This window comes from Cenococcum geophilum, assembly GCF_001692895.1.
Source record: "Cenococcum geophilum 1.58 unplaced genomic scaffold K441scaffold_28, whole genome shotgun sequence".
Classification (NCBI taxonomy): domain Eukaryota; kingdom Fungi; phylum Ascomycota; class Dothideomycetes; order Gloniales; family Gloniaceae; genus Cenococcum; species Cenococcum geophilum.
The window spans coordinates 1,845,482-1,872,059 of NW_027137586.1; the positions used below are offsets into that span (position 1 = coordinate 1,845,482).

The 26,578-nt window shown below is 34.4% G+C and overlaps 1 protein-coding gene across 1 annotated transcript; it reads right to left on the reverse strand.

Annotated features, from left to right (window-relative positions):
• Positions 1 to 24,035: 24,035 nt before the first annotated feature.
• K441DRAFT_678463 (uncharacterized protein) lies at positions 24,036 to 26,063 on the reverse strand (the record flags this gene model as incomplete). Its single annotated transcript, XM_067651161.1, has 1 exon — positions 24,036 to 26,063. One exon carries the CDS (start codon positions 26,061 to 26,063, stop codon positions 24,036 to 24,038), a length of 2,028 nt encoding a protein of 675 aa, XP_067502753.1.
• Positions 26,064 to 26,578: the final 515 nt, after the last annotated feature.

Below are 26,578 nucleotides of genomic sequence, written 5' to 3' on the forward strand. Positions count from 1 at the left end.
GAAGTTAGATCGAAGAACTAATATATTAGGACGTACTAAGGACAGAGCACCTGTAAGAAGAATTACTAATAGGCTTAGGACGGGCATACTAAGAGCTAAGTGGCTTACTAAACTGGAAAATAAAGAGGATTTAGGGATTCTAACTAGGTTTAAGGAATAATATACTAAAGGCTATTACAATGTAGTAATAAGAAGATACTTCCTTATGGACGAGCCGTATATACTCTAGCAGCTATACTAAAAGTGGTATAGGCAAAGGCATAATAATAAGTAAGAAGATTTCTATATATGGTTAGATAAGAAAGTTATCTAAAACTACCCTATGACGGAAAAGGTAATAAGTTATATTAAAGGAGCCTTAATTATAATATTAAAGGATCTAGAGGAACGATTAGAGGACTAGAGAAGTAAAAGACGTATCTTAGTACTAGCAAATAAAGTTATAACGTTTAGATTAATACGATAAAGGTTTAAACTTAAGGATAAAGACGAGCTAAGAGTTAACCTAAAGTACTAGGCATACTATATATTGGTATAGATTATATATATAGATAATACGTATAATATGCATAGAGTACTAAAGGATAAGTACTATAAGTATTCTATAAGAATGTATTAGATAATAAAGGAGTAAAAATATAGGAATGCTAAGTATATATATAGCTGGCACCTAATAGAAGTTTAGGAGTTAGGTAACTTAATACTTTAACTAGAAAGATTCCTTACAGAAGAATGCATAGATAAATAATAGTAGTAGAAATGCCTAGAGAATACGTATCTATAGTATATTAAAGATAAAAAGCGAACTAAGTATTAGCTAAAAGCGGACTAAGTATAAACGGGATTAAGTAGCTAATAGTTAGGAAAAGTAGAGGCTTATAGGACTAGAGGGAACTAGTAGTAGAACCTTAAACCCTTAAAGGAATTTAAGGACAACACCTAAATTTATAAATTAAATAGTAAGATTAACAGTTTAAAGCACTAATAGATAGTGGAGCAATAAGGAACCATATCTTATTAGTAGCAGTTAAAAGAATGGGATTACTATATAAGAAAAAGGAGCACCCTTACCTATTAGTGACAATTTTAGGAGATCTAATAGCCTATAGAGGAGGTATTATTAATCTTAAAATAGGACCTATTTAGTTAACTATTAAGGGGAGACAAATTAAGATATCTTTTAATATATTACCGTTGGGGAATAATAAGGCAGTACTAAGAATGCCTTAGTTATAGAAATATAATCTAAAAATTAATTAAATTATAGGATAGGTCGATATTAGAGATACTTAACGCTATAAGATGTAATAATAAGCTAAGTTAGTATAGTACTAAGTGGGAGCAACCTATAAAGAAATAGAGAAAGGACTAAGTTATATACTAAAGAGATACTATAAATATGGTAAGAAATTATAGTTACTGGAAAGTAAAAAGCTGTTAAAGTATATAGTATAGGATTATAAGATAGAGTTAGAACTAGGAATAAGTTTAAGGTTTTTTCTAACCTATAAGCTTACTAAAGAAGAAGGTAGAGTACTAAAAGAGTTTATCTAAGAGAACTTACGAAAGGGATATATTAGACCATTGTAATTGTTAGTAGGATATCCAGTACTATTCGTACTAAAGAAAAATAGTAAACTAAGGCTGTATATTAACTATAGACAGTTAAATAGTATTACTAGAAAGGATAGGTATCCTTTACCCTTAATTAGTAAAATCTAAGATAGGATAGGTAACGCGCAAATCTTTATAAAGATAGATTTAAGATAAGCGTACCACTAGATTAGGATTAAGGAAGGCGATAAATAAAAGGCAGCCTTTAAGTTAAAGGAAGGACTATATAAGCTATTAGTTATATAATTTAGGCTTATAAATATACTAGCAATATTCTAGAAGCGTATTAATAATATATTAGGAGAACACTTAGATAAATTTGTTATGGTATACCTTAATAATATTATTGTCTACTTAATAACTAAGGAAAAACATGGAGAATATATTAAATAAGTCTTAAAGAGACTATAGGAAGAATAGATGCTAGTAATAATTAAAAAATACGAGTTCTTTACTAAGAAGACCAATTTTATCGGATTTATTATTAAATTAGGCTAACTTAGTATAGATCTAAAAAAAATTAAGGCTATAGTAAATTGGTAAGAACCGGAGAACGTTATATAGTTAAGATTGTTTTTAGGGTTTTACAATTACTGTAAAAGGTTTATAGCGTAATAGTTAAAGGATATTAAACCATTTACAAAATTAACGAAGAAAGAAGAACTATAGGTATAGGGAGAGGAATAGTAAGAACTCTTTAAAAAAGTTAAAGAGTTATTTACTTAAAAGCTAGTTCTTAAGATCTATTAATTAGGACTAAAAATGGTTATAAAAACGAATACATTAGATTATATACTAGGGGTATACTTTATATAGAAATATTAAAATAAATGGCACCCAGTGGCATACTATAGTGGGAAAATAACACCACTAGAATTAAACTATAACATCTATAATAAGGAGTTATTAGGTATAGTTATAGCACTAAAGAAATAAAGAGCATTCTTACAAGGCATAAAAAAACTATTTATAGTTAAGATAGATTATAAGAACTTAATAGGATTCCTAATAATAAAGGAACTTAACTAAAGATAGGTTAGATGGGCAGAAATGCTTATAGTATACTAAGGGTATAGATAATATAAGAGTAGACGCTTTAAGTTAAAAGGCTAAACTATAAAACAATAAAAAGCTATTAGGGGCTTTACTATAAAAAGACACAGACGGATTAATTAGGTATAATTATTTAAAAATTAAAGTAACTTAGGAAAATGAAAAAGTCTATAAGATACTAGAGAGCTTTTAGGTGTAAAAAAATCTTTAAAGTATAGCTAAAGGAGTAGTTAGAATATCTAGAAGAGGAAATACTATATAAGTATAGAGAGGTAAAGTATATCCTAAAAAGTATAGCAGAGCATTTTATAGAAGATTTCTATAAGGGAATAACTTAAGGATATACTAGAGCTAGGGGCCTAGTATTAAAACTCTAAGAAGAGTATATTATTAATAGGATCTAGGGCTTAGTATAAAAAGTTATAAAAAAATATTTAGATTACTAAAGGAATAAACTAACGAGGTATAAGCTATATAGAGGGCTATAACCTATTAAAATACCAGAAAGACTATAGGAAGTCATATTATAGGACTTTATTATTAAGTTACTAAAGTTAAGAGATCCTATTACCGGATAAGATTATAACGTAATCTTAGTAATAGTAGATAAGCTTATAAAGTGGGGATACTTTATAGCGTGTATAGAAGAAATATTAGCAGAAGATATTGCTAGAATCTATATTAAAGAAGTATTTATAAGATATAGAGCACTAAGTAAGATTATATTAGATAGAGATCTAAGATTTATAGTAGTGTTTTAGGAGGTATTCTTAGCGGAATAAGGAGTTAGAGTAGTAACTTTTACCGTATATTATTACAGACAGACAGTTAAATAGAAAGACTAAATTAGATACTAAAGTAGTATCTAAAATACTATATTAATTACGCATAGAACAATTAGGTATTATTATTACTAGTTATACAGTTTATATATAACGTAATACCCTAAAAAGGAATAGGCATATTACTATTTAAGGCAAATTATAGATATAAGTTAAGAATATCGTTATTACTATAATAAGTAAAGAAAACAAGTAGTATAGCTAAAGAAAGAATAAAAACGTTAATAAATCTTTATATAGACCTTATAGAATTAGTAAAGACAGTATAATAAAGAATAAAAAGGTACTATAATATTAAGAGATCTAAGGGACCAGATCTAAAGGAGGGAGATAAAGTGTGGCCACTATATAAAAATTTTAAGAGTTAATAACTAAGTAAGAAATTGGACTATATTAGACTAGGACCTTTTAAAATCATATAGAGGATTTTACCGGTTATATTTAAGTTAGACCTACTAGCTAAAATAAAGATCTATCCTATATAGTATATTACAATGCTAGAGCTAATATACGGGAATATTAAGCTACTAATTTACGAAGCAGACACGTATAGAGGATAAGAGGAAGACAAATAGTAAGTTTTAAAGATCGTTAGTTATAAGGATATTAATAATAAAATATAGTATAAAGTTAAGTGGATAGGCTATAATAAGGCTACTTAGGAGCTACTAGAGAATTTAAAGAATGCTATAGAAAAGGTACAGGAGTATTAGAAGAGATTAGGTTAGGCAGCATTAATAAAAAAAATTATAAAAAAATGAGTTACCTAAGGGGGACCTAAGAAGAGCAGTTGCTAAGCTACTTAGATCTGTTCCCTTTTTAGACGGAAGAGAGTCTATTCTCTTATTACTAAGTTCCTATAGACCTTATTTTATAAGTTTCTACTCCTTAAAATAGACCTTTTTATAAACCTTTTTAAGATGGAGTAAATAAGTAGATGCTGTAATATGGGTATTTAGGGCCTTCTGTTCCGCGTTATGAGAACGTTCTAACTTAGTAAGAGCTTAAGATAGTTTACTATTTAGCTGCGTAGTAGCAGATTAAACACGAGACCCTAAAATAAATTAATTAGGGAATTAGACGACTATTAAGAGTAATAGGTCGCATATATTTAGTATTAAAGGTAGAGCGAACGTTATAGGACAAATAAATGTTTACTTTAGTACACTTTAAGTAAGAGGGTAGTTGTTATAAAGAAGGGTTCGCTAATATAATATAGATTAATCCCTCTTTTAAATAACAAGAATACGGAGATGGTATAATCTCGCTAAGAGATAATATTGCAGCAATGGTGCGAGCACGGCGTTAGGCGTGCGAGGAAGAAGAAGTTGCTTTAGGTATAATAAGTAATAATATTAACCAAATTAATTAGACGGATATTATACCTCTAGTAAACAACTTAGAGATATTTTAAATCTTTAAGGATAAAGATAGAGAGGAGGGAGATGGTGTTACGGACGCTTTAAGTACAATATTATAACTACTTAGAAAAGAGTCGGAAGAAGCTAGTTAGTTAATTTAAGCATAGTCTAAAATAGAGCTAATAAAACTATATAACGAGGAATGGTAACTAAGGTTATATAATATGCTATGTATTAAACGAGAGGAATAAGAGGGACTTATGTACCTTATATATAATACGTATATTATATATAAAAAGGATTTTATAGGAGTACGGTTATATATTTAAGGACCCTTAATCCCTACCTAGATAGTTCCTTCCTTATAGTAATTCTTAGAATATAATTAGAGTTAATCTGTTAGGCAACCACTCCACTAGTTATTATTACGTTATTAACTTTAGTTTATATTACCTACACACCTAGCCTAATAATAAGCCTATTATAGTACCTGCTATAAGGTTCCGTTATAGTCCGGGGGAAAAATAGGGTGGATCCTTATTAACTCTGGTAGCTTAATCTTAAAGAAGTGTTCTACCCTTTAAAGAATCTTATATGGGCTAGCCATTTAGTGGTTTAGCTTATGGCTCGGCCTTTAGGTTTTTTAGTTCTTTATTAACACCTATACTTTATCTCCTACTTAAAAGTCTACTTTGCAATAATATCGGTTTACATTGGACTCCTTCTTCTCTTACGCCTTTTTTATAATTGTTTAAGCAGTCTTCTAGGCTCCGTATATTCTCTTAGTAAATGCCCGGGCCTCTTTATAGCTAAGGCATTTACGGGCCATAGTAGGTTTAGTAGGCCTATCCCAATTAAAGGACGTTTATGGTGTATACCCGTAGAGTAGTTTAAATGGCGATATCCCTATACTATTATAGGGGAGTATAAGCTGCGCGTAGTCTATTATAGGTAGTAGTTCCAACTAGTTGTCCTAATAGTAGTCTACAAAGGGACGTAGTCGCTAGTTGAGGTACTGGTTTATAATCTCGGTTTAGCTGTTGGTTTAAGGGTAGAATATAATAAAGAGCTTAATCTTAATCCTAAGGATACGGCAGAGTTTATTTTAGAAATCCGATATAAACTAGGGACTATAGTTAGAGATAATTAATTTAGGGGCGCCGTAGAATTAATAGATGTTATTAATATAGAGGCGGGCTATATTCTTTGCCATTATGGTCTTAAAATAAGGGAGGGAGACAGATTACTTATATAGTTGGTTAATTATAATAAAGGCCGCATTATAGCTATGGGCGTCCTTTAGAAACGACTTAAAGTTTATTATAATATATTGCCAAGGGCGTTTTAAGACTAGCAGCGGTTATAGCTACCTAAAAGTTTAATCCCTAGGGGCATTTACACGTCTATAGGCGTGGCAGTTTCTAATAAATTAATCTATATCTAATAAAAGTCCTTACTAGTAGTAGCGGGGCGTTAATAGTTGGTAGGTCTTATCTTAACTAGGGTGTGCTATAGAGACTTAACAGTAGGCTTTACAGATTAGCTCTATCCGTAGGTTATTAACATCTAGAACTATAAGCCGTTTTTAGTATAGAAGTAGTCCTTCTTCTATTTCTAAATTAGGGTTACCTTTTATAGCTTAGTCGCGGAGGGCCTTTAGGGAGTTAGCTGTGCAGTTTATAGTTAAAATGCGATTAACTAGCCCTATTAGTTTGTTTAAGACTTCTTTTATAGGTGCTATATTATTCTACTCGGAGTCTAGCTCCTTAAGGATCTATAGGTTAAGCTATTTAGGGTAAAGGAGGGCGCGCGTCCAGTATTAGGCTTTTAGCTCATCCTAGGGCCCTATATCTTATTCCCTTTAGGTTAATGCATTAGCCTAAGAGTTTTGCTTACTAGAACGATATATAATTATAAAGAAGAATTAGGAGAGTATTTCGGCCTAGCGAGCTTATTATTTAGTAAGCTACTTTATAGTTATAAAGTACTCTAGGGCTTTATAATCTGTGTATATCTTAATCTAGAAGTTTATACTTTTAAGCTCTATACGCTATTAGGATAGTAATTAGATAATAGCTAGTATTTCTTTATTATATACCTTATAGTTATACTTAGCCGGGTTTATTATTTTTAAGAAGAAGGTAATAGGGTACTATTTACTGTCTAGCTGTAACTGTGATAGGATTCCCGCTATAACTCTATTAGAAGCATCCGTTTTTAGTATTAACTTAAGGTCCGGGTTATAGTAACGAAGAATTAAAGAGAAGATAAGCCGATTTTTAACCCTTTAAAGGCTTCTATATATTTATTATTAAAGATAAAAAGTATATCTTTCTGGGTAGTTATATAAGAGGCCTTACTATAACTCTATAGTTATAGATAAACCGGTAATAGAAATTACAAAACCTAAGGAAGGACTAGATCCCTTTTACTGTATAAAGGGGCTTCTAGTTGCGGATTACCTCTACCTTTTTAGGGTCAACCTTAATTCCTTCTATAGTTACGATAAACCCAAGGTACTTTATACGTTTTACCCTAAACTCGCATTTCTTAATATTAACTTATAAGCCTGTGTTTAGTAGTCTCTCTAGGACCTTCTTAATATAAACTTAATATTTAAGTTTATTATTTAAGTATATAAGAATATTGTCCAAGTATACTATGCAGAATTCGTCTAGGTAATTAAAAAGAACGTTATTTATATATCTTTAGTATATAGCTAGTCCGTTTATTAGTCTAAAAGGAAGAACTTTATATTTATAGGAACTATAGCAGGTACGGAATACTATTAAATCTTTAAATACTAGATCTATCCTAATTTGGTAGAAAGCTTAATAAATATTAAGTTTAGTAAAGATCTTTGCCTAGCTTAAACGTGTAAGGGTTTTATTAATTAAAGGAATAGGATACTAATCCTTTTAAGTAATAGCGTTTAGCTTTTAGTAGTTAATATAAAAATAAAGGCCTCTATTAGGCTTTTTTATAAATAGGATTAGAGAAGTAAAAGGGGCTTAACTTAGCTTAATAAACCCTTTATCTAGGTTATTAATTAAGTACTACTTTATTACTTTTAGCTTGTCCGTTAATTATTAGTAAATGGGGCTATAACCTAACGAGTTATTAGCTTCTAATTAAATCTTATAATTGTACATCTAGTAGTGGGGGTAACTTATCTAAAGCCGCCCTTAAGAATGCATCCTTGTAATTTATATAGATAGTAAAAAGGAGGCGTTTAACTAGTTCCTCGTCAGTTTCCTTAGCTAGCTCTTTCTTCCTATTATTAATAATTCGGTTAATCTTATATAGGCTTATTATAAAGACCTTATTGTCCTTTTAGTATATATTAAAGTGAAACGCTATAGTGCTAATTACGGTAATATCTATAGTGGGGGGGGGTTATATAATAATAGGGGCGTATATAACTTTAGAGACTTCTATAGTACTAGCGTTACCATTACTTCTTTTAGCTTCTATTATATCTTTTAAAGGTTATCCCTTATATCCTATTAATGCGTTTTTTTTCTATACCGGTTAGATCTACGCGATTTAGATATTATCTACGTTACTATCTATCCCGCTTTTATATATAGAGTCTTCTTTAAATATAGCGCTTTAGGAGAGTATCTTTATTAGTATAGAGTTTTTTCTAGCTTTATAGCGGGCGTTTTCTTAAGTAAAGGCTAGGTTACGGGCCTGGATATTTTACTAGTAGATAGGGTCCGCCCTTACGGCTAATATTTTACGGTTAGTTTGGATTTCTCTAATAAAAGAGGGCAGCTTTAGTCTATCCTCCGGCTAGATAAACTATCTTTATTATATATTTAGCTAAATATTAAAATAGGACATCTATTTTCGTCTAAGGATTATATTATAGGACCCTAGGTCTAGGATATAAAAAGGGATACTATATTAGCGTTATCTATTAAGGGCGATATATAACTTTAAGACCTAGGTAACCGGCTAACCGGCTAACCGGCTTAGCCGTTATAGCCTTTTACCTAGATAGGCTTTTCTAGTTAGATGGCTTCTGTATTTAGAAACTTAGTAATATTATTTATATAAGCAGTATTTATAAAGGTGAAGCCATTTACTCTAGTGTTAATTAGGGCGGTTATATTAACTCTATATCTATTTTAAGATACTATATATAAAACTATAAAATACTTTCCACCTATTAACTAACTAAGATTAATCTCTTTAAGATTAATAGGGTACCCTAGGGGGGAGTCTTTCCCTAGGGTTCTTTTTTTCCTAACTCGTTAGACGTTTCTCCTCCCTCTATCTCCTTAATATCGCCTATATCCTTTAGCTCCGGGCAAGATAAGGCAAAGTAACCCTTCTTATTATAGTTATAGCACGTAGCCGAGGTAGGGTTAATTAGAGTATTGCAATAAGTACTAGCTAATAGCGTAGTACGTAGCTAGTTAGGCGAGGCTCGCCGGTATATAGTTATAACCACTTTTAGTACAAGAGCGGTTATAGCTTATTTTCCTACTCTAGCTCCTATAGGTGTGGCTAATAAGCTTTAATTACTATAGGGTTATTTCTACCAATTAGGGCGGGTGTTAATTTACTTTAGTTCTAAATCTAATAATAGGTAATAAGTTGCGAGTTTATTATAAGTTAGCAGGTTATTTAAGGTTATAGCAATCTTTTCTTATAGCTAAATTATTAGCTTATTATATAGGTCTAATCGGTAGTTCTTAAGGGAAACCTAGCCTTCTCTTATAAGGTATAGAAATTAAGTCTAGAATTTAGTAAAGGGTTAGTTCGGTTTTATTATTAGGCAATTATAGTTATACTAGGCGTTGTGTACTTTATTTAGGTTAATATAGATAGCCGCTAGGTGCCGTATTATCTTATTAATAGATATAAATTGGACGGGAGAATTGTCCTTAAACTTAGCTTAAAGGTGCTGTTAGGCGTCCCTAGTAGTTTAACTAAAAAGGTAGAGTATTTTAGCTTCTTTAGAAAGGAAATAGTTATGGTTAATACGGAGCTTTTCTTGTACTTAAATCCTCTAATTCTTAAAGGTAGGGTCTATCTTATTAAATAGTGGTAGGGGGTTAAGAAGCTTAGCGGACTTTAATTACTTCGTTATAGTATCCGTACTCCCTAGTATATCGTATTTAGTGGAGTAAATAGGTTAGCTAGGGCTTTAAGAAGGGAAAGCTAGGCTATTTTATAGGGCCGCAAGGCTCTTTAGGATCTCTTATAGGGTTTCTTATATATTTCTTGCTTTAAGACAATCGGCTTTCTAGCTAGCTGCGAGGGCGCGAATCTACTTATGTACGTTTATAACGTTATTATTATCTTCGATTTCTAATCCTAATTAGATTTTAGGTTCCTCTTAGGTAGAGGCAGCTCTCTTAAATAAGCTTACTTTAGGTGCTATTGTTAGCTTCCTAAGGTTTATTAATATTATACGCTTTAGTTTTAATTCTAGGGGTATAGGTTTAGTCCTATTTAGCTTATAAGGTAGGATATTATCTAGGCCTTTCTAGGCAATGTAAAGTTGTTTTAGTGTCTAAGTATAGCGCGTTAACGCGTTGTTATAGACGAAGTTTTCTTTTTTAGGATGGGATATTAGTAAGGCCTTCCCAGGCAATATAAGGAGAGCTTAGTATAATGTGACGGCTTATATAAATGCCTCTAAACCAAAGCTAATAGAATGCTATCTTACAAAGATACTAAGCTAAGGAGAAGAAAAGGGGGTCGCTAGGGCTAGTATAAACAAATAAGTAGCGCGAGCCGCCAAGGCGCTGGTAGTAGGCGAGCTAACACTAGAAAACAGTACTAAATAGTACAAAACAGTACCAGACAGTACGAAATAGTATAAGATAGTATGACAGAATATGGCAGAACTTGGGCAGAATTTAGCAGGTGACGCGCTCTAGCGCCGTCACAATAGGTCCTTAATTAGTAAAAACGTTACTATATACTACTGCCCTAAAAGTAATATACTTAATTATTAACCTATTAGAAACCTTAAGTTATCCTAAAATTATATTATTAATAAAGATATAGCATCTGCTAGTAGGGAGAAGAAATAATCGCAGCTTTTTAATTCTATGCAGAAATAGGTATCTTATATACCTACTTAAATACCCAATAAGGTTAGTTCTTATAAAAAGGACGACAATATAAAGGGCGATATATAAGAGGATATAGTTTGGGGATATATATAAAAAATATACCTTAATTACCTTAGGGGCTTAAAAGGCTATAGTAAAGCTAAAACAGGCTTACCTAAGCTAATAAAGGACTATAGCAAGGCTAAGATAGACTTGCCTTAACTAGTAAATACAGTCGCGGTTTCTAAATATATTTTACTAGAAACTCTAAGTATATTTATAAAACCCCTACATTTATTTAGCAATATTAATAAATAAGTAGAAAATAGCTTAGCTAATTTCACAACCTTTCTTAAAGTTGTATCTCCTTTATTTAAAGTATTAACTATTTTTAATGCTACGATTTTACACAGATAACTAAAGTATCTCATCTTATAGTTACCTACTTATTATATAATAGAGGACTTAAGACATCTCTAAAGCCCTAGTTATAAAGCAATCGTATCTATACTCGGCCCTATTATAGTAATATGCTGATATCCTACCTGGGTTTTAGCTGTGGATATACCACTAAAGAGACTTATATTATACTATACTAAGAATCCCTATCTCCTTTGCCATTATACTAAAATATATAAACCACTTAAAGGTATTATAATGGAGATAGCTAAGAGGGGCAAGCTATATAAGTAAAAAGATTAACTAGGAGAAGTATTAGAGGATCTATTAAAAGAGATATTAAACAAAAGGGTATATAAGAGAAAGGCGGATTATACTAAAGATAGAGATTCTAAAAGCCTAAGAAATAAGAAATTTCTTATAAGGAAAGATTTTTGCGACCACATTTATCTCTTTTGGCATTTATTAAGAATTAGGGCGTTAATTAGAATTTTATAGGCTTAGTATTTTATTTCTATCTAGTTGCTTCTATATTAAGAATATCTCGTTATTGTTTACATATAAAGGAACAAGTTTTTACATATTAGATTGAAGTTGAGAGACTCGCTTACAGTAAGTTTAACGAGTTCTCCACTTTTATATACTTAGTAGGGATAAGTTAGCTAGCCTATAACTTGTTTAGTCCTCTATCTAATCTAAATATTTTAGAATTAGCCTTTATTAGTCTACTCTCTTTAACCCAGTTAAAGTATACTAGCTTCTTCTTAACTAGTATAGGATAGAACTTTTCCTTTAAAGTAGTTAGTAGTCTATATAGTAATAGAGAGAAGAGGGCCTACTAGATCTTATAGGTTTGGAGGCTATAAAAGTTAATTTATAGATATATAGGTATAAAATCGACTATTACGCTATATTAGGATATAGTAATCTGCGTTATAGTCTCGCTTTAATCTATTAGCCTTTAGTAAAAAGGTCACTACTAAGGTTAAAACGAGCCATAAATAAGAATTTTTAGAAGTAAAAGGAGACCTTTACTTTAGATATATTGCTATAGTATTAGATAATTAATAGCCTACTAGCGTTTTATAGGGTAATTAGAGTGCGAGTTGGCTCTAAATTTTATATTAATAAGGTGGGAATGTTGAGAATAAATATAGGATTTACCCCTTAATATTAGCCTAGGTTTTAACTAAAAATAAGATCTTATTTTAAGAACTGGATCCGATTTTAAAAATCGTATTTTGATTTTAAAGACTATATCCCAATTCTAGGTTCTAGACGTACTAAATATAACCAAAAAGGTATCCTATATGCGGCTAAGAAAGGCGCAATAAAAAAGGCCTATACGCGAACATCAAAAATATTAACACCTTAATACGTTACTACTATAATAGGCTACAAATATACTTTTAATAACGCAGATCTTGTTAAACCTAATAAATATATTATGCCGAAAAATAAGAAGGTAAAAACCTTACCTCCTAGGCTATAGCCTCTACCTAAATTTAAGGTTAGATTTTAAGTCTGTATATAGGCCTTCTTATTACATATTGGAAAGTATTAAGTAAACGGACTATTTTCAGTTCTAGCTTAAATTGCAATCCTAAAAACCAGATCTAATTCTAAAGACTAGACCCTAATTTTAGTTTTAGGACAAGGGCTAATTAACTACTATAAAAAGGGTGTAATTTTAGAAACCGGATCTAGTTCTAAGAACTAGATCCTGTTTTTAAGAAATAAAACTAGCCATATAATCGTTTATAGGCGCCCCTTTAGCCTCGCTATATAAGCCCCGCTGTATTAAAGCCTTATACGTCGCGGAATAAACTAAAACTAATAAATACTGCCTACGACTTTCCGATAATACTGGAATCCTATATATACATTACATTTTTAGCCTATACAACTAGAGACTACAAACAATATACTCGCACTTTAGGTCATTATAGCTTAGTATTTAACTAAGCCCTATAAAGCCTTAGTTTAAGCTATATTAGATCGGCTTAACTTTTATATACCTAATCTTTAATCGTCTCTACGTTCGCTCACACTTTACTTCCTTCCTCCCTTACTTTTCTCCCTAATTATTTTCTTATTGTAAGACGCGCCTAATGTGTTTTTAACCTCTCTACACTTATCTACCGTTATACCGTCTATTATATACTAGCTTCTTTAATCTCCCCTCCTTGTCTACCTACTTACTTACACGTCAGCCCTCCTGACATAGCTCTCAGCATATTCGCCCGCGATAGCAAATCTCTTTAGATTAGAAATAATTAAAACAAAGCCTATTAGGGAAAAGCTCAATGACTTCCGTAATTTATTTAACTTAATTTATTAGGATTTAGGTATCTCTAGCTCGTTAGACTTATTACGCTAGATAGGCGATAAAGATATTTATTAATCTATCTATTATAAGTTCCCTCTAACATATATAGGGCTTAAAAATCTTGTTATTGACCTTACTATAGCGTTGCAAAATCTTCCCGCTACTTAAGTACTTCCTTTTAGCGCTAGCTGCGGCACCCTTTATAGTAACCTTCTCTGGCTTAGCTCTTTAGTTAATTCCGATAACTTTAATATTAAGCGGTTCCTACCTCTTCTAAATGCAATCCTTAGGATTGAACCTAACGAGGTCATTTAGGGAAAGGTATACACTACTATTATAAAGTCCATACCTCTTCCCTAATCGTTACTATTTCACATTTAAACCCCAAATATATATAATATAAGTAACTTTGCTAACTTGTCCGAATATAGGAAATACGTAGATAATATTTTAAAGAAGGAGCTAGGCCCTCTTTATATAGGGATTCCTAGCTTATATAAGTATTTTTTAGGGAAGTGGAAGGTCTTAAAGAGGTAAGCGCCGTCGTTTTTAAGAAATATAAAGAAGGGGATAATCTACTATATACTAAGGGCGGCTGGCATAACTAGCCTAAAAGTGTAGAATAGAAAAATATTCTAAAGTAGTTTAATAACCTAATTAGATTATTTTTAGGCCTTATTAGGGAGTATAGGTCCGCCCTAAAGATATAATAAAAGCTTATTATATATACTAAGCAGCCCTTATAAGGGTATACAGCAAAGCGAAAGCTAAATATTAGTTTTATAGATAATCTAATAGCTAGTAAAAGCTTTTAATGATATTAGTCGTATATACATATACTAAGAGAGCTAAAAAGTAATCTAAACACCAATATACCCTTATAGGTATAGTTTAATTTAGGGAATATATAAGAGAAGTCTTTACTGCTTAGAATACTTATCGCTTTATTTTAGGCTTTACCCTCTATAGATCTATTATACGGCTATAGGAGTATAACTAGGTAAGAGGCATTATATCTTTACCATTTAATATTAATAAAGACAGACTATAATTTATCTTAGCAATGTTAGGATTTCTCTAAATAAATAAGGAGCAGCTTAGGTTTAATCTTACTATTCTAATATTAGACGGCAAACAGTATATTAAAATTATATATAATAGCTAGACCAAGTGTCTTATCCTTAATAAAGTTATTAAGTGGGCACGCTGCGTTATAGGTTAGGTAACAACTTACTAAAAAGGACACTATAAAGGGGATACCTTTAAGAAACCCCTTATTATTAAAGACTCGTAGCAGTACCTAAAGCGCAAGGAAGAAGGTAAATTGCTATATAAGATATTCGAGAAGGGAGTAGTCAATATAGCTAAGTACTATTACTATAAAACTATTTATATAGGTAGATAAGATAATAACATCTTTAATATCTATAAGGGGCTAGATATTACTAAAGTAATAAACTATAAGCTAGAGGGCTTAATAATGCCTCTAAGACTAGCTAGAGTATAAAACAGTATAAAAAAAGGTTAAAGTTTTAGTAAAAAGAGGTCTTCCAGTTATAGCGCCCTATTACCGCCCAGTAAGCGCCTATATTTAACCTCTTTAACTAAGCGCCCTATTAAGCAGAATCGCGTGTATCGATATATTAGGAAAATGTTCATAGACTAAGATTTAAGTAAAGTTTATTAAGCGCGTTTCGCGTAATTAATATACAATTAACCAACTTAATACATTTAAAAGTCAAATAATACGCAGTTAACCAACTTAACAACTTTAAAAGTCAACTATATATTCCTTAACATGTAATTAGGGTAATATAATATAACATTTTAAAATTGTATGCCAATTATATAAATAGTTTTTTTATACTAGCTAATAATACTTTTAAATATTTATTAAAATTAAAATAATTTTATATAATCTTATATAATCTTATACAATCCTATACAATTTTATTACTATATTATATATTATAGGTACTATGCTAGATTATTTACTTTTACTATTTACTTTAACTTTTATATAATAATGCGATGCGAGTTCCTTCTTTAAGAAAATTATCTAAGTATAGAGTATTATATTGGTCCCAATTAATATAATTATTAATGTAGTATAAATCTAGATAAGAAGTAGCGGCTAGAACAATATACGCGCTTTATAGAATAGATAGTATTAAATAAAAGCGACTACCTCTAAGTACTTACCTATTCGAGCAAGGCCACCTTTTCACCTTAACTATGCCGTATGTTAGATGCGGCAGTCCATAATTTAACAGCTAAAGTAGCTCTACTATAGCTCCAGTATACTATATATATACACCGTACTTATCTAGCCCCCCAGTATCTAGAACAGTAATAATTAGCTAAAGTTAGCCTATAAGTCTTTTACCTAATAGCGTGCGGCCCTTTCTAATACGGTTACTATTATCTATATACTCTTAGACCTATACGTAATCACACCTCTACTAGTTAAAACATTGCCAATTTAGTATACAACATACTACCTTACTAATTTAGCCCTTAAGGTCGGTCGCATTTTTTCCGTCTCATTTCTAACAGCAGATAAATGGGTGTATTTTGTCAGGGCACTAAGCAGGCTAATAGAATGATACATATAATACTCTATAAGGAAGAAGCTTAAGGGCTTAAAGGCCCCAAGAAGGTATCTACACGATGGCCCGCGCGCTATTACGTAACACATCGCTAAGCTTAAAGAGACTGCCTAAGTACCCTCCCAGGCTCTATAAGCTCTAGCGAATAGGAAACTCCTCTAGGATGACTATACTATACTCTATAAGGTTGTGGTTAATAGGTAGGGGTAGTATAAGTAGTAAGAAATGAAATTAGGAAAATGGAAATTTCGAATATTAATGACGCTCAATCGCCTATCTCCTATGCTAAAAAGTAGTATTAATAAGCCTTTAAAATTTGAAACTAAGTTAATTGGCATTAATTCCGAGGTTCTACTAGTTATAGTATGATTTCCTAATTAGGACTAGGTAACCTAGGAGACTTTAGTAACTCTAATACCTATCTTAAACGCCTTATAGGCGACCTTTAGTAGAGCCTTTATTAAGCCGTCTACTAGCTAATCCTACCCTATTTAATATTATCCTTAATCTTATAGAGCTTAATATCCGCATAGCGCTCTTTTAGCACTGGTCGTTCGCCCTTAGTAAGTGCTTATATATTTACACTGCCCGTATAAATCTAAACTAGAGCTAGATCCGTGCCGTTATAGCTAAGGGCTCTTAAAAATGTCGTAATCTTAATTACTTCTTATACTGCCAATTCTATTACTAGGTACTCTGCCACCGTAGATAATATCGCCACTATTAATTGCTTCTTTAAAGCCTATTTAATTAGAGCTTTAGTTAGTTTAATAAACTAGCCCTAAGTTAATTTATAATTATCTAGATTATTACTATAAGCTACATTAACGTATACCTCTAGGTTAAGTCTCCTAGGGTTATACTGCTTGCCGCTATATATTATTCTATAGTCTTTTATACCTTAAATATATTTAAATACTCTCTTAACATGCGCCTAATATTTATTAAGTAGGTTAGCTAAATATTATAATAGCTTTCCTATAGCCGTAAATAGGTCTAGCCTTATCTAATATAAGAGCTAGGTAAAGGATCCAATAGCTTCTAAGTACTACTTCTTATAGGCCTTATCTGCGAGGTCTTCTAAATAGCGCTTTCTTAATTAAAGGCTAGTAGCTATTAATGTCGCTCTTAGGTTAATTTTAGTAAGCTTAAAGGACTTTAGAATCCTCGCTATATAGGCGTCCTATACAATCGCGATCTTTTAATTAACTCGGTCGCGTACTATATAAATCCCTAGGAAGAATTAAAGCTCTCTTAGGTCCTTAATCTTATATTGTTTTCGTAGGAGCTCCTTAAGGGCCTTAATCACCAGTATTGTTGCCGCCGCAATTATAATACTATTTACGTATAAGCAGAGATAGGCGTCCTAGTGTTTGCGATATTAAAATACGCAAGGATCTTTGTTAATTGGCTTAAATCCTATCATCTTTAGGTACTCTATTAGGGTGTTATACTATAGTAGAGGTGCCTGTTTAAGGCTATATATCGCTTTTAGTAATAAATAGACCAACTTATAATTGTTATCTTTAAATCCTTTTAGCTATTATATATATATTAAGTACTTCCTTATAAAGCTGTTTAGGAAGGCTATAATAACGTTAATCTGGTAAGCCTTAAGGTTATATACTATAATTAACGCCAGTAGTATCCTCTATGCAGTTAAGGTTACTACCGCGGCATACATACTATTATAGTCGATATTCGCCACTTAGTGGTTACTATATATAACCTACTATGCCTTATACTAGTTTATCTCTCTAGATACGTTGTATTTAAGGTTAAAAATAAACTTTAATAGTAGTGCTTGTGCGCCCTTTAGTCTTTTAACCAGTTAATACATCTTAGCCTTTTAGTATTAAGTCATTTTAACTATTAGTGCTTAACGCTAATAAGGAGCTTCTAGTAACTATAGAGCCTCCTTTAACATTTGCGGTATTTTAATCTTATACAGAGCTTCTAAATAAGGTTCTTAAGAAGCTAGCTGTATCTATATATAGGACAAGAATATAATCGCTATATAAAAGACCTTCTTTCGGCTATAAGTATTTACTCCAGTAGGAAGCTTCTCTACTTTAGCAGCTTCTATCTCTACACCTCCCTTAAGCTATTAGTTAATTCAGTAGACTCTATTATTATCTAAATTAACGTTATCTTAATCGTTATAGTCCTCATTATCACTTTTAGTAATTAACGGTATTATGCTCTCCATATCCACTAGGAGTGAGTTAGCAGTTAACTACTAGGCTGCCTTCTTAAAGGCTTATAGCGCCTTAGCTGCGTCCTTTATAGTAGATATATTGGTTATTTAAAATATAGTAGCGTACCATCGTATATCTCTATATAGATTAGCCGCCTTCTTAGAGACTGGCGCTAACGCTAAGGAGTTTCCTAACTCCATTAAGGGGCTCCAATTTAATAACTAATTTAAATGTGTTAACGGGCCTAGTTCTAGTAAGGGAGATAACTATAGTATTGCCCTTTTTAGGCCTAGTTCTCCTAATACTAAGTTAGGAGTATAGGGTCCTTTTAGTTTATCTATATAGTGTTCCTTTTCTTCTAGTACTTTTACAGCAGGGTAGGTGACTATAGTAACTATAGTAGTAATTAAGCCTTAAGGTTTTAGTAGTAGTTTAGACTCTAGTTCCTATATAGTAAGCTTATCCTCTAGCGTAGCGATTAGTAGATCTAGAGCCTCATTAAATGTCATATCGCGCAATTATACAATCTTGTTCTCAGCCGGTATCTAAACACAATAGATATAACTGTTATTACCTTTATAACTAACTAGACGTCCTTTCTTAGCTTATAAAGCCAGCTTCCTTAATTATATGCTCTCTAGTCCTTTAATATAGACATAGGTAGTTATACTATAACGTTATAGGTATAATATATTTAGTATACGCATTTTAAACGGCTAGTTATAGTACTCAGCGTTAATTTAAAACGGTAATCTAGTCTCTTTTCCATAAGGTATTCTATTCTAAATTTAAATTGCTATCTTATAAGCTTCTTCCTATAGGTGTTCTAGTAGATTAGCCTTAATTATTATTAATTTAGCTATGCCCAATATAATGCCTCTAATGCGTTCGGCCGTTCTGTTCTGCTTAGAGGTATAGGAAGCCGTACGCAGTACGTTTATACCTATTAATTTAGCGTATTTAGTAAGCTCTTTAATACCAAATTCTCTACCGCCGTTAATTACGAGTAAGCCAATATATCGTCCAGTTTAGTTATATACTAGATTATTAAGCTCTTAAAACCCTTCTACAGCGATTATCTTTTTAGTTCTAAAGAAGGCATATATATATCTAGCGTGCGCTTCCACAAAAATTACTATATACTTATTACTCCCGACTCCCTCTAGGGTAAGGTAAAAGGTATCAGCATATACACGTTTAAATAGCCGCTAAGGTAGTATAGGTGTAGTTTAAGAGACCTAACGCTTTACCGTCGCTAGGTAATAGGCCTTATATTAAGTCAGCATGCCTATAAGGTTAAAGTCGCCTATCTTAGCCACCTTTTATAGTATATCCTTGCCCACATAGCCGAGACGCTAATGCAGTATATTAATATCAAGCTGCTATACGATGGCGTGCGCAATATATTAAGGCTTTAGAGCCAGTTAAATTACATATAGGCCGTTTGTATACGTTACTTTACCCATAATTAAATTATCTAAGTACCTCTAAATTATATAACCACCTATTTCCTTATTAGGTCTAATATAAAGCCACTTACGCTTCTTAAGAGCTAACTCTAAGAGGAGTTTATAAGGTGATTTAGATATAAAGAAGGCCTTAGTAGCTACCATACAGGTACTATTATCGTCTATTAGTAAGGGTATATGCACCGTCCCTTTACCGGTTATATAATAGATAGTCCCTCCTAACGTCCCTATTATAATAGGTGTTAATAGAGTCTTATAGTTAATAAACTCGCTTTAATTACTGCTTATTATAATATTAGAACAGAAGTTAAGAAACTAGTTATCCTAGTTACTGTCATCTAAGTCATTAACTATGGCCATATTGCTGATAAATAGGCCTCCTACTAAGCCTTTACCCGTCGTCCTAACTTAAGAAGTCAAATTTAGTAGAGTCGCTTCTATAGTATGTCCTTATTAGAAGGTTTCTACGTCTAAGGTTAAAGGTCTAAGTAAAGGTAAAAGCACCTGTCTTTACTACTATAATATTTTTTACCACAATACGTGCAATATTTGTACTTCTTATTTAATGCTAATCCTTCTATATTAAATTTTAGTTAATTATCTTTAAATGGCTTCCTGCTAACTAAGAATATTACAGTAGAGGTAGCTGGTTAAGTACAACTCTCGTCCATAAGGTTGCTTACTAACTCCTTAATTATAATAAGGTTATCCTCCTTTGTAACTCTCTTAGCTGCCTCTTAACAATTGGCTATCTAAATAGGAAACTCCTCCTTTACCACATAAAGCAGTTAGGCGTGCGCTTTCTTCCTTAATATTGGCATTAACGCCGCATTTAATTTCCTTATGCCTAAGACAAAAGCTTCTATATAGGCTTTAAGCGAGGTATAGTCTTTACGACTAAGATTAAGCCATTAATTTTATATCTGGTAGTTATAAACAAGGCCTTATATAGTGCATAGTAATTAAATTAAATTAAGTAGATCCTTAATAGAGTCGCGCGGCTTACTTAATGTAGTAAGTCGATCGCGAATTAATTCTAATATTACGCCCTTAATTACCTTAAGTCCCATTATTTATTTATAACGCCAATCTCTATACTTATCCGTCTACTAAGGTAGCTCTATAGCCGTACCTTATATTATTAATAGGAGGTCATAAAGCTTAAGTTGTTGTACGATTTAATAATACCATTCTTTATAGTTGCTCTCCCCTTTTAATATAGAAACAGCCCCAAGAGAGCTGTAGTATTCCTTCTTTTTTTATACCGTGTCCGCTATAGTATATAATTAATCGGTTTAACCGTATCGTGCGTAGTGTGTATTTATATTAGTTTGTTATAAATTTCTATCGCACTGTGCCGGCTCTAAATTTAAGGGTATATGGCTTTATATTAACAAATTAATTAAATAAAATAGCAGCTAATAGAGCTTTAATTAAAGCTGTAAGAGGGCTTATAACCTATTAAGGCACTAAGCAGGCTAATGGAATAATATATATAATACTCTATAAGGAAGAAGCTTAGGGGCTTAAAGGCCCCAAAAAGGTATCTACACGATAGCCCGCGCGCTATCACGTAACACGTCGCTAAGCTCAAAGAGACTGCCCAAGTACCCCCCCCCCCCTACTAACATATTTTAATAAGCAAGCGCTTAACCTATAAAAAGTCCTTTTCTTTTTAGTTTATATCAGAGTTCTAGGTATATTCACCTTATAGTTTTCACTTATACTTTTAGATAAATACCATAATGGCGTCTAAAAACCCTAGGATTTTATAACAGTCTACCACATAAAATATATAAAGCCACGTTTTTAGCCTAAAATGCCTTTATATAAAATCTATTACCCTATCTATATCTTTTTAAGGCTACTAAAGCTTTATAACTACTAAATACCTTCTTAGTTAAGTAACCTATACCTCTAAATGCTAGGAAGACTGTAGTATAATATTACTATTCGCGAAAGCTATTTCGTCTTCTATTACTAATACTACTACCTATCTTAAGTTGTAAGAGTAGATTTAAAATAGTAAATCCCGTTTATTTATTAAGTTATAAAACGCCTTAATAATATAATAGTGTCTAGCTTTACTATTTATACCAGTGCAGTACGCATCTATATAGGCGGATATTTTCCTTAAAATATATAAGGGTATGGAATTTTAGTATATTAAAATGGCCTATATCAGAATCCTTTACCTTTAGACGGAAACCTTCAAAGACGCCTTTAAGCATATCAATTCGATATAGGGTGTAGTGCATATATTATAATATCTCCTTATCGTGGGTGCGATACTAAGCTATAATAACGAAGTTGTATATAGCTCTTATAAAGTATATAACATACGGTTCCCTAGTTAACAGTAGTGGAGCTTGTCACGGAATCGACAAAGCAGTTGCGAATAAGCTTAATTGCTAGCTATTGACCGTGCTAAGTACATTAACTCGTGATGGTTCAAGACGTTCGATGCAGAACAGGAACAGGTCAGGAAACGTGGTCGAAGATATAGGGGTTGCGATGGTACGTGCGTAGGTGTCACGGGACGAACGTGCGCGGGTGACTCCCGTGACAGGGCTAATACAGCGACAAGTTAATAAACTATACTAGTGGTCCTGGGCTCAATGCAACAACCGAGCTCAATGCAACTTTTATATTTGTATGGCGTCTCATACAAAATCAACCTTTTTCCAAGTTGAATAACTTAACAATACTATATAGAAATTATATAAGAATTTAAAGGCTTATATATAATCCTTTAAAAATTAATAATATAACTTATTTAAAGCTGATATTTATTGTATTTATTGTATTTCTCTACTTTTTATTATTATATTTTATTTAAGGCCAGTAAATACTAAAACTTCTATAAAATAGAAAATTAATATTAAAATTAAGTTTCTTTATACTTATTTAGGTATAAAAAAAGAAGTATATATATTTAATAATTTATTATAGCGTTGTTGTTAAGTTATTCAACTTGGAAAAGGTTGATTTTGTATGAGACGCCATACAAATATAAAAGTTGCATTGAGCTCGGTTGTTGCATTGAGCCCGGGACCACTAGTAAGCGCTGCTTACTAGTGGGTGCCACGAGTAGCTTTTTGTTTATCACCTATCTATTAAGTAACTTTACTCCATAAATTTAATGAGAGGTTTAAAATAGGTATAAAAGGCTAATTATAAAATTTTAGAATTTATTATTAAGCCATTGTCGGATATGCAGTTTTTCCGATTTTTGGTGGGTTTTTGGTGCGCCAGTGACTGGTGTTCGCCGGTGACTGGTGAAACACGTTATTTCCACACTCCCGCCGGAGCTTTCAGCTACACTCTCCGAGCTGCGGACTCCGTGCGAAGTGATTCAGCCTGCACTGCTCCACTGCGGTGACGGCAAATCCCATTCACATTCCGTTCATAAATGCAGCCGGTGCCCGGTTTCTTCGCATTTGCGAGGCACACAGGGTCTGAGATCGTTGATTTCGGCTTCTGGATCGTTGGTCTTCGTTACTGTACGGCCGGCGAGTACACTCTCTCTCCTAACTACTCTATCTACAACTATTTCTCTCTGGAATGTAGAAGCTACCTACAAGTGACGGCGGGTACAGTTGGTTGCAAAATCGGTTTCCCCTTCACGAACTCTCTTTTGATCTCAGCCCCACTCAAGTGCCGCTTAAAACGACGTTCTTGATGCGCTGGGATTTGGCGGCTACCCCGCTAAATAACCCCCTAAATTTCACCGGTCGCAAAACTCTTTTAGTACCCTACTCCGCTATACTTTACTCCAACATCGATTTGGAATCTGCTACTTGTCACGGCACAGCGTGGACCTCACCTCATTGAGGCAAGGATGGATGCCGGGAGGCCTGAAGGACCAACATAAACTGATGGGCAAACCGCGTTGGTCCCAAACACCTCTCCCCGAACATCTCTTCCCAAACATTTCTGGTAAACACTTGTAAAAACCACTCCCAGGACCCGTAGGTAGTTTCTCCCTCTTCAGCTTAGTCTTAAGTCAATATCACGTTGATTGCAGCCCTGCCTCATTCCTTCGTGATCGTGACAGGTCGCCAGCTTGTCTATTCCCTTTCCTTTCTTATTTCATCTCCCCGAGTTCAATCTCATCTCTTGGAGCGGTTGCCCCGGAGGCAGGAAACAGAGAACCTCCTGATTTTCCACCTTTGGATGCTGTCTCAGGCCTGCATGGCGGCTCATCCCGTGGTTCCGCTGAGAGGCCACATCGAATCCTATTGATATGGATGATGTCCTGCTGCCTGGCATTCAAATCCCGATTTAACAGCATCCTCGCATTCTCTCCATCTTTGCCCACCAGCCAGATAAGACCAAATATCCAGAGCACGGAGCCCAGAGGCGTAATGAGCCACAAAAACCAGCCTTGCAACCAGTCGCTGTCCGACAGCGGATTCAGGTTGATGAAATTGGCGTTTGAGTGCGTCAACTGCCCCGAGCGACACCAGCAGCTGTTGAACAAACCAACTTGTATGAGGAAGACGGACCCTACAAAGTATACAGAGACAATGCTGTCCTTGAAGATGGTCCAGTGCCACAGCTTCTTCGCAGACTTGATGTAAGGCTGCAATATCGCGACGTCGGCAAGAAAGCTGACCACCCACATCGCTGCGACAAGCGTCCAGGCCAGTGAGCGGCAGCCGAACCCTTTCAAGGGCGTGAAGTACGCCAGACAGAGCGCTGGGGCGTAGCTGCCACCGATGACGAAGAGGAGCGACACCATAAGTAGCGAAACAGGTTCGCGATCGCTGTAGACATAGTTGTCCACGGTCGTGATGCGCTTTAGAGGACGCCAACAGCTGTTCATGCCGAGGTACCCGGCCATCGACGGCCATTTTTCCACGTTTTCGATGTCTGCCAAATACTCGGACTCCTCCTGTAAGAGTGGAGTTGCCTCGACGTCAGTATCATCTTCAGTGGGTGCCCGGACCGCGACCTGCGCAGCCTGTTTGCCCTTGGAATCAAGTGGTATTCCGTCCCAACGAGCGTCTTCATCCAGCCAAATCGCCGGAAAAAGAGGCGCTCTCCCAGCAAGTCCTTGCTCTTCGTTGTGCTTCTGCAAATTCCTTCGCAGCTCCTGTATGATGTCGATGACCGCAGAAGAGGATGTGAATGCACCGATGTTGCCACTAATCTTGACCAGAGAGATGAATATGAAGAGCAATACTACGACGGCGATGGTATGAGATGTCTGGTTGTTCGAACGGTTCATCCAAGTCCGCACATACGCTCCTCCTAGCCCGCCGAACATCGAGATGATCGCTACCCACGTCGTGAGCTGAGAGTCGGATCGAATCGATGTCAAGCGCTGTGCTGCAAGCTCAATGTAGTAGATCTCTGTCTCGTCAGGCGCCACGTTGAAGCTCACGTCTTGCGATTTGGACGGTTTTCGGTTCCAAATATTCAACCGGCGGTTGTTGTTACTCCTTTGGCCGTTTCTCCTTGAGGCAAGTGGTGCGGGGACTTGACTTGAAGACGCTTCGGGCGACCGAGATCGCAATTTCGGCTGCTGCTCCTTATCTCGCTTTCTCAGACTTTCAAAGAAGTACGCACTCGCATCCCTCCATCCGAGTTCGTCAAACGCACTCCACACTGTTGCAATAGCGTGTTTCGGCAACAACTTCGAGCTCGCTGCTCTTCGATAGAACCGCCGACTGGCTTCTTGTCGCGTCAGCATGCTCCAGATGCTGTCAATTGGATCCCCAAGCAGATGTGCAATGACGGCTAGACTGTTTGCCGCAGAAAGAGGCGCAAAGTGGAAATGTGCAATTAGGACCAAGGACGGGACAACCCAAAGCAACAGTCGTTGCAGAGTGTCTTGTGCAGGCCAGAGCTGGTAGCCATCGTGGCAGAGAGCCTCGCAGCCGTAGAGCGTGAGGTAGGGTTCATTAGGGCGAATCCGCTCGCCTGTCGCGCTGTCAAAAAGAAAATACTGGATCTTGTTGTCAGATAGATTGGACGTGTTGAGCGTTGATACGTTGTATTCATAGCAGTAGGCGAAGTTGACGTTTTGGACCGATTGGAAGGCTGCGACCACCTGGAGCCCAGCAAACAAAACCAAGGTAAGAAGCGCCTTGGAAATGGTGAGATGCATTATTTTGAGACACAAAGAGAATGAATAACTGATAAGTTCTAGGGTATTCTCGCGGTATGGCGGCTCGTTTGCGGCCCTTGTTAATTAAGAAGGAGCGAAGTGACGCGAAAGAGAAGTTTGCAGACACAAGGATGTCGACTCAATTTGAGGTTGAAAGTTGAGCGCCGACAACACATCATTCTGTGCGCGGTGTCCGTACTCGTTCAGGTAATTACGGGGTTTTCCTTTTTAATTGCGGGGGCAAGCGCTCGTGTCTCTCAGTTGGATGGCTTTGCTATATCGGTGGCGCATTCAGTTCTTCTCCTTTTGCCATGCTTGCTTATTTGGGGCATCGCTGTGCTTGGCTCTTAGCCTCAAACTGCACTCCTATTTTTGCTTTTTCCCAATTTGCAGTTTCGCATCTCTGAAGTCCACGCTCCCTACGGAGTACAGCCTGTACCGCCGCCGTTTGTTTTGGTTGCAGGGCGTAGTAAAAGCGGCGCCGGATCAGGTGATGTGGAAAGAAGGAGTGTGTC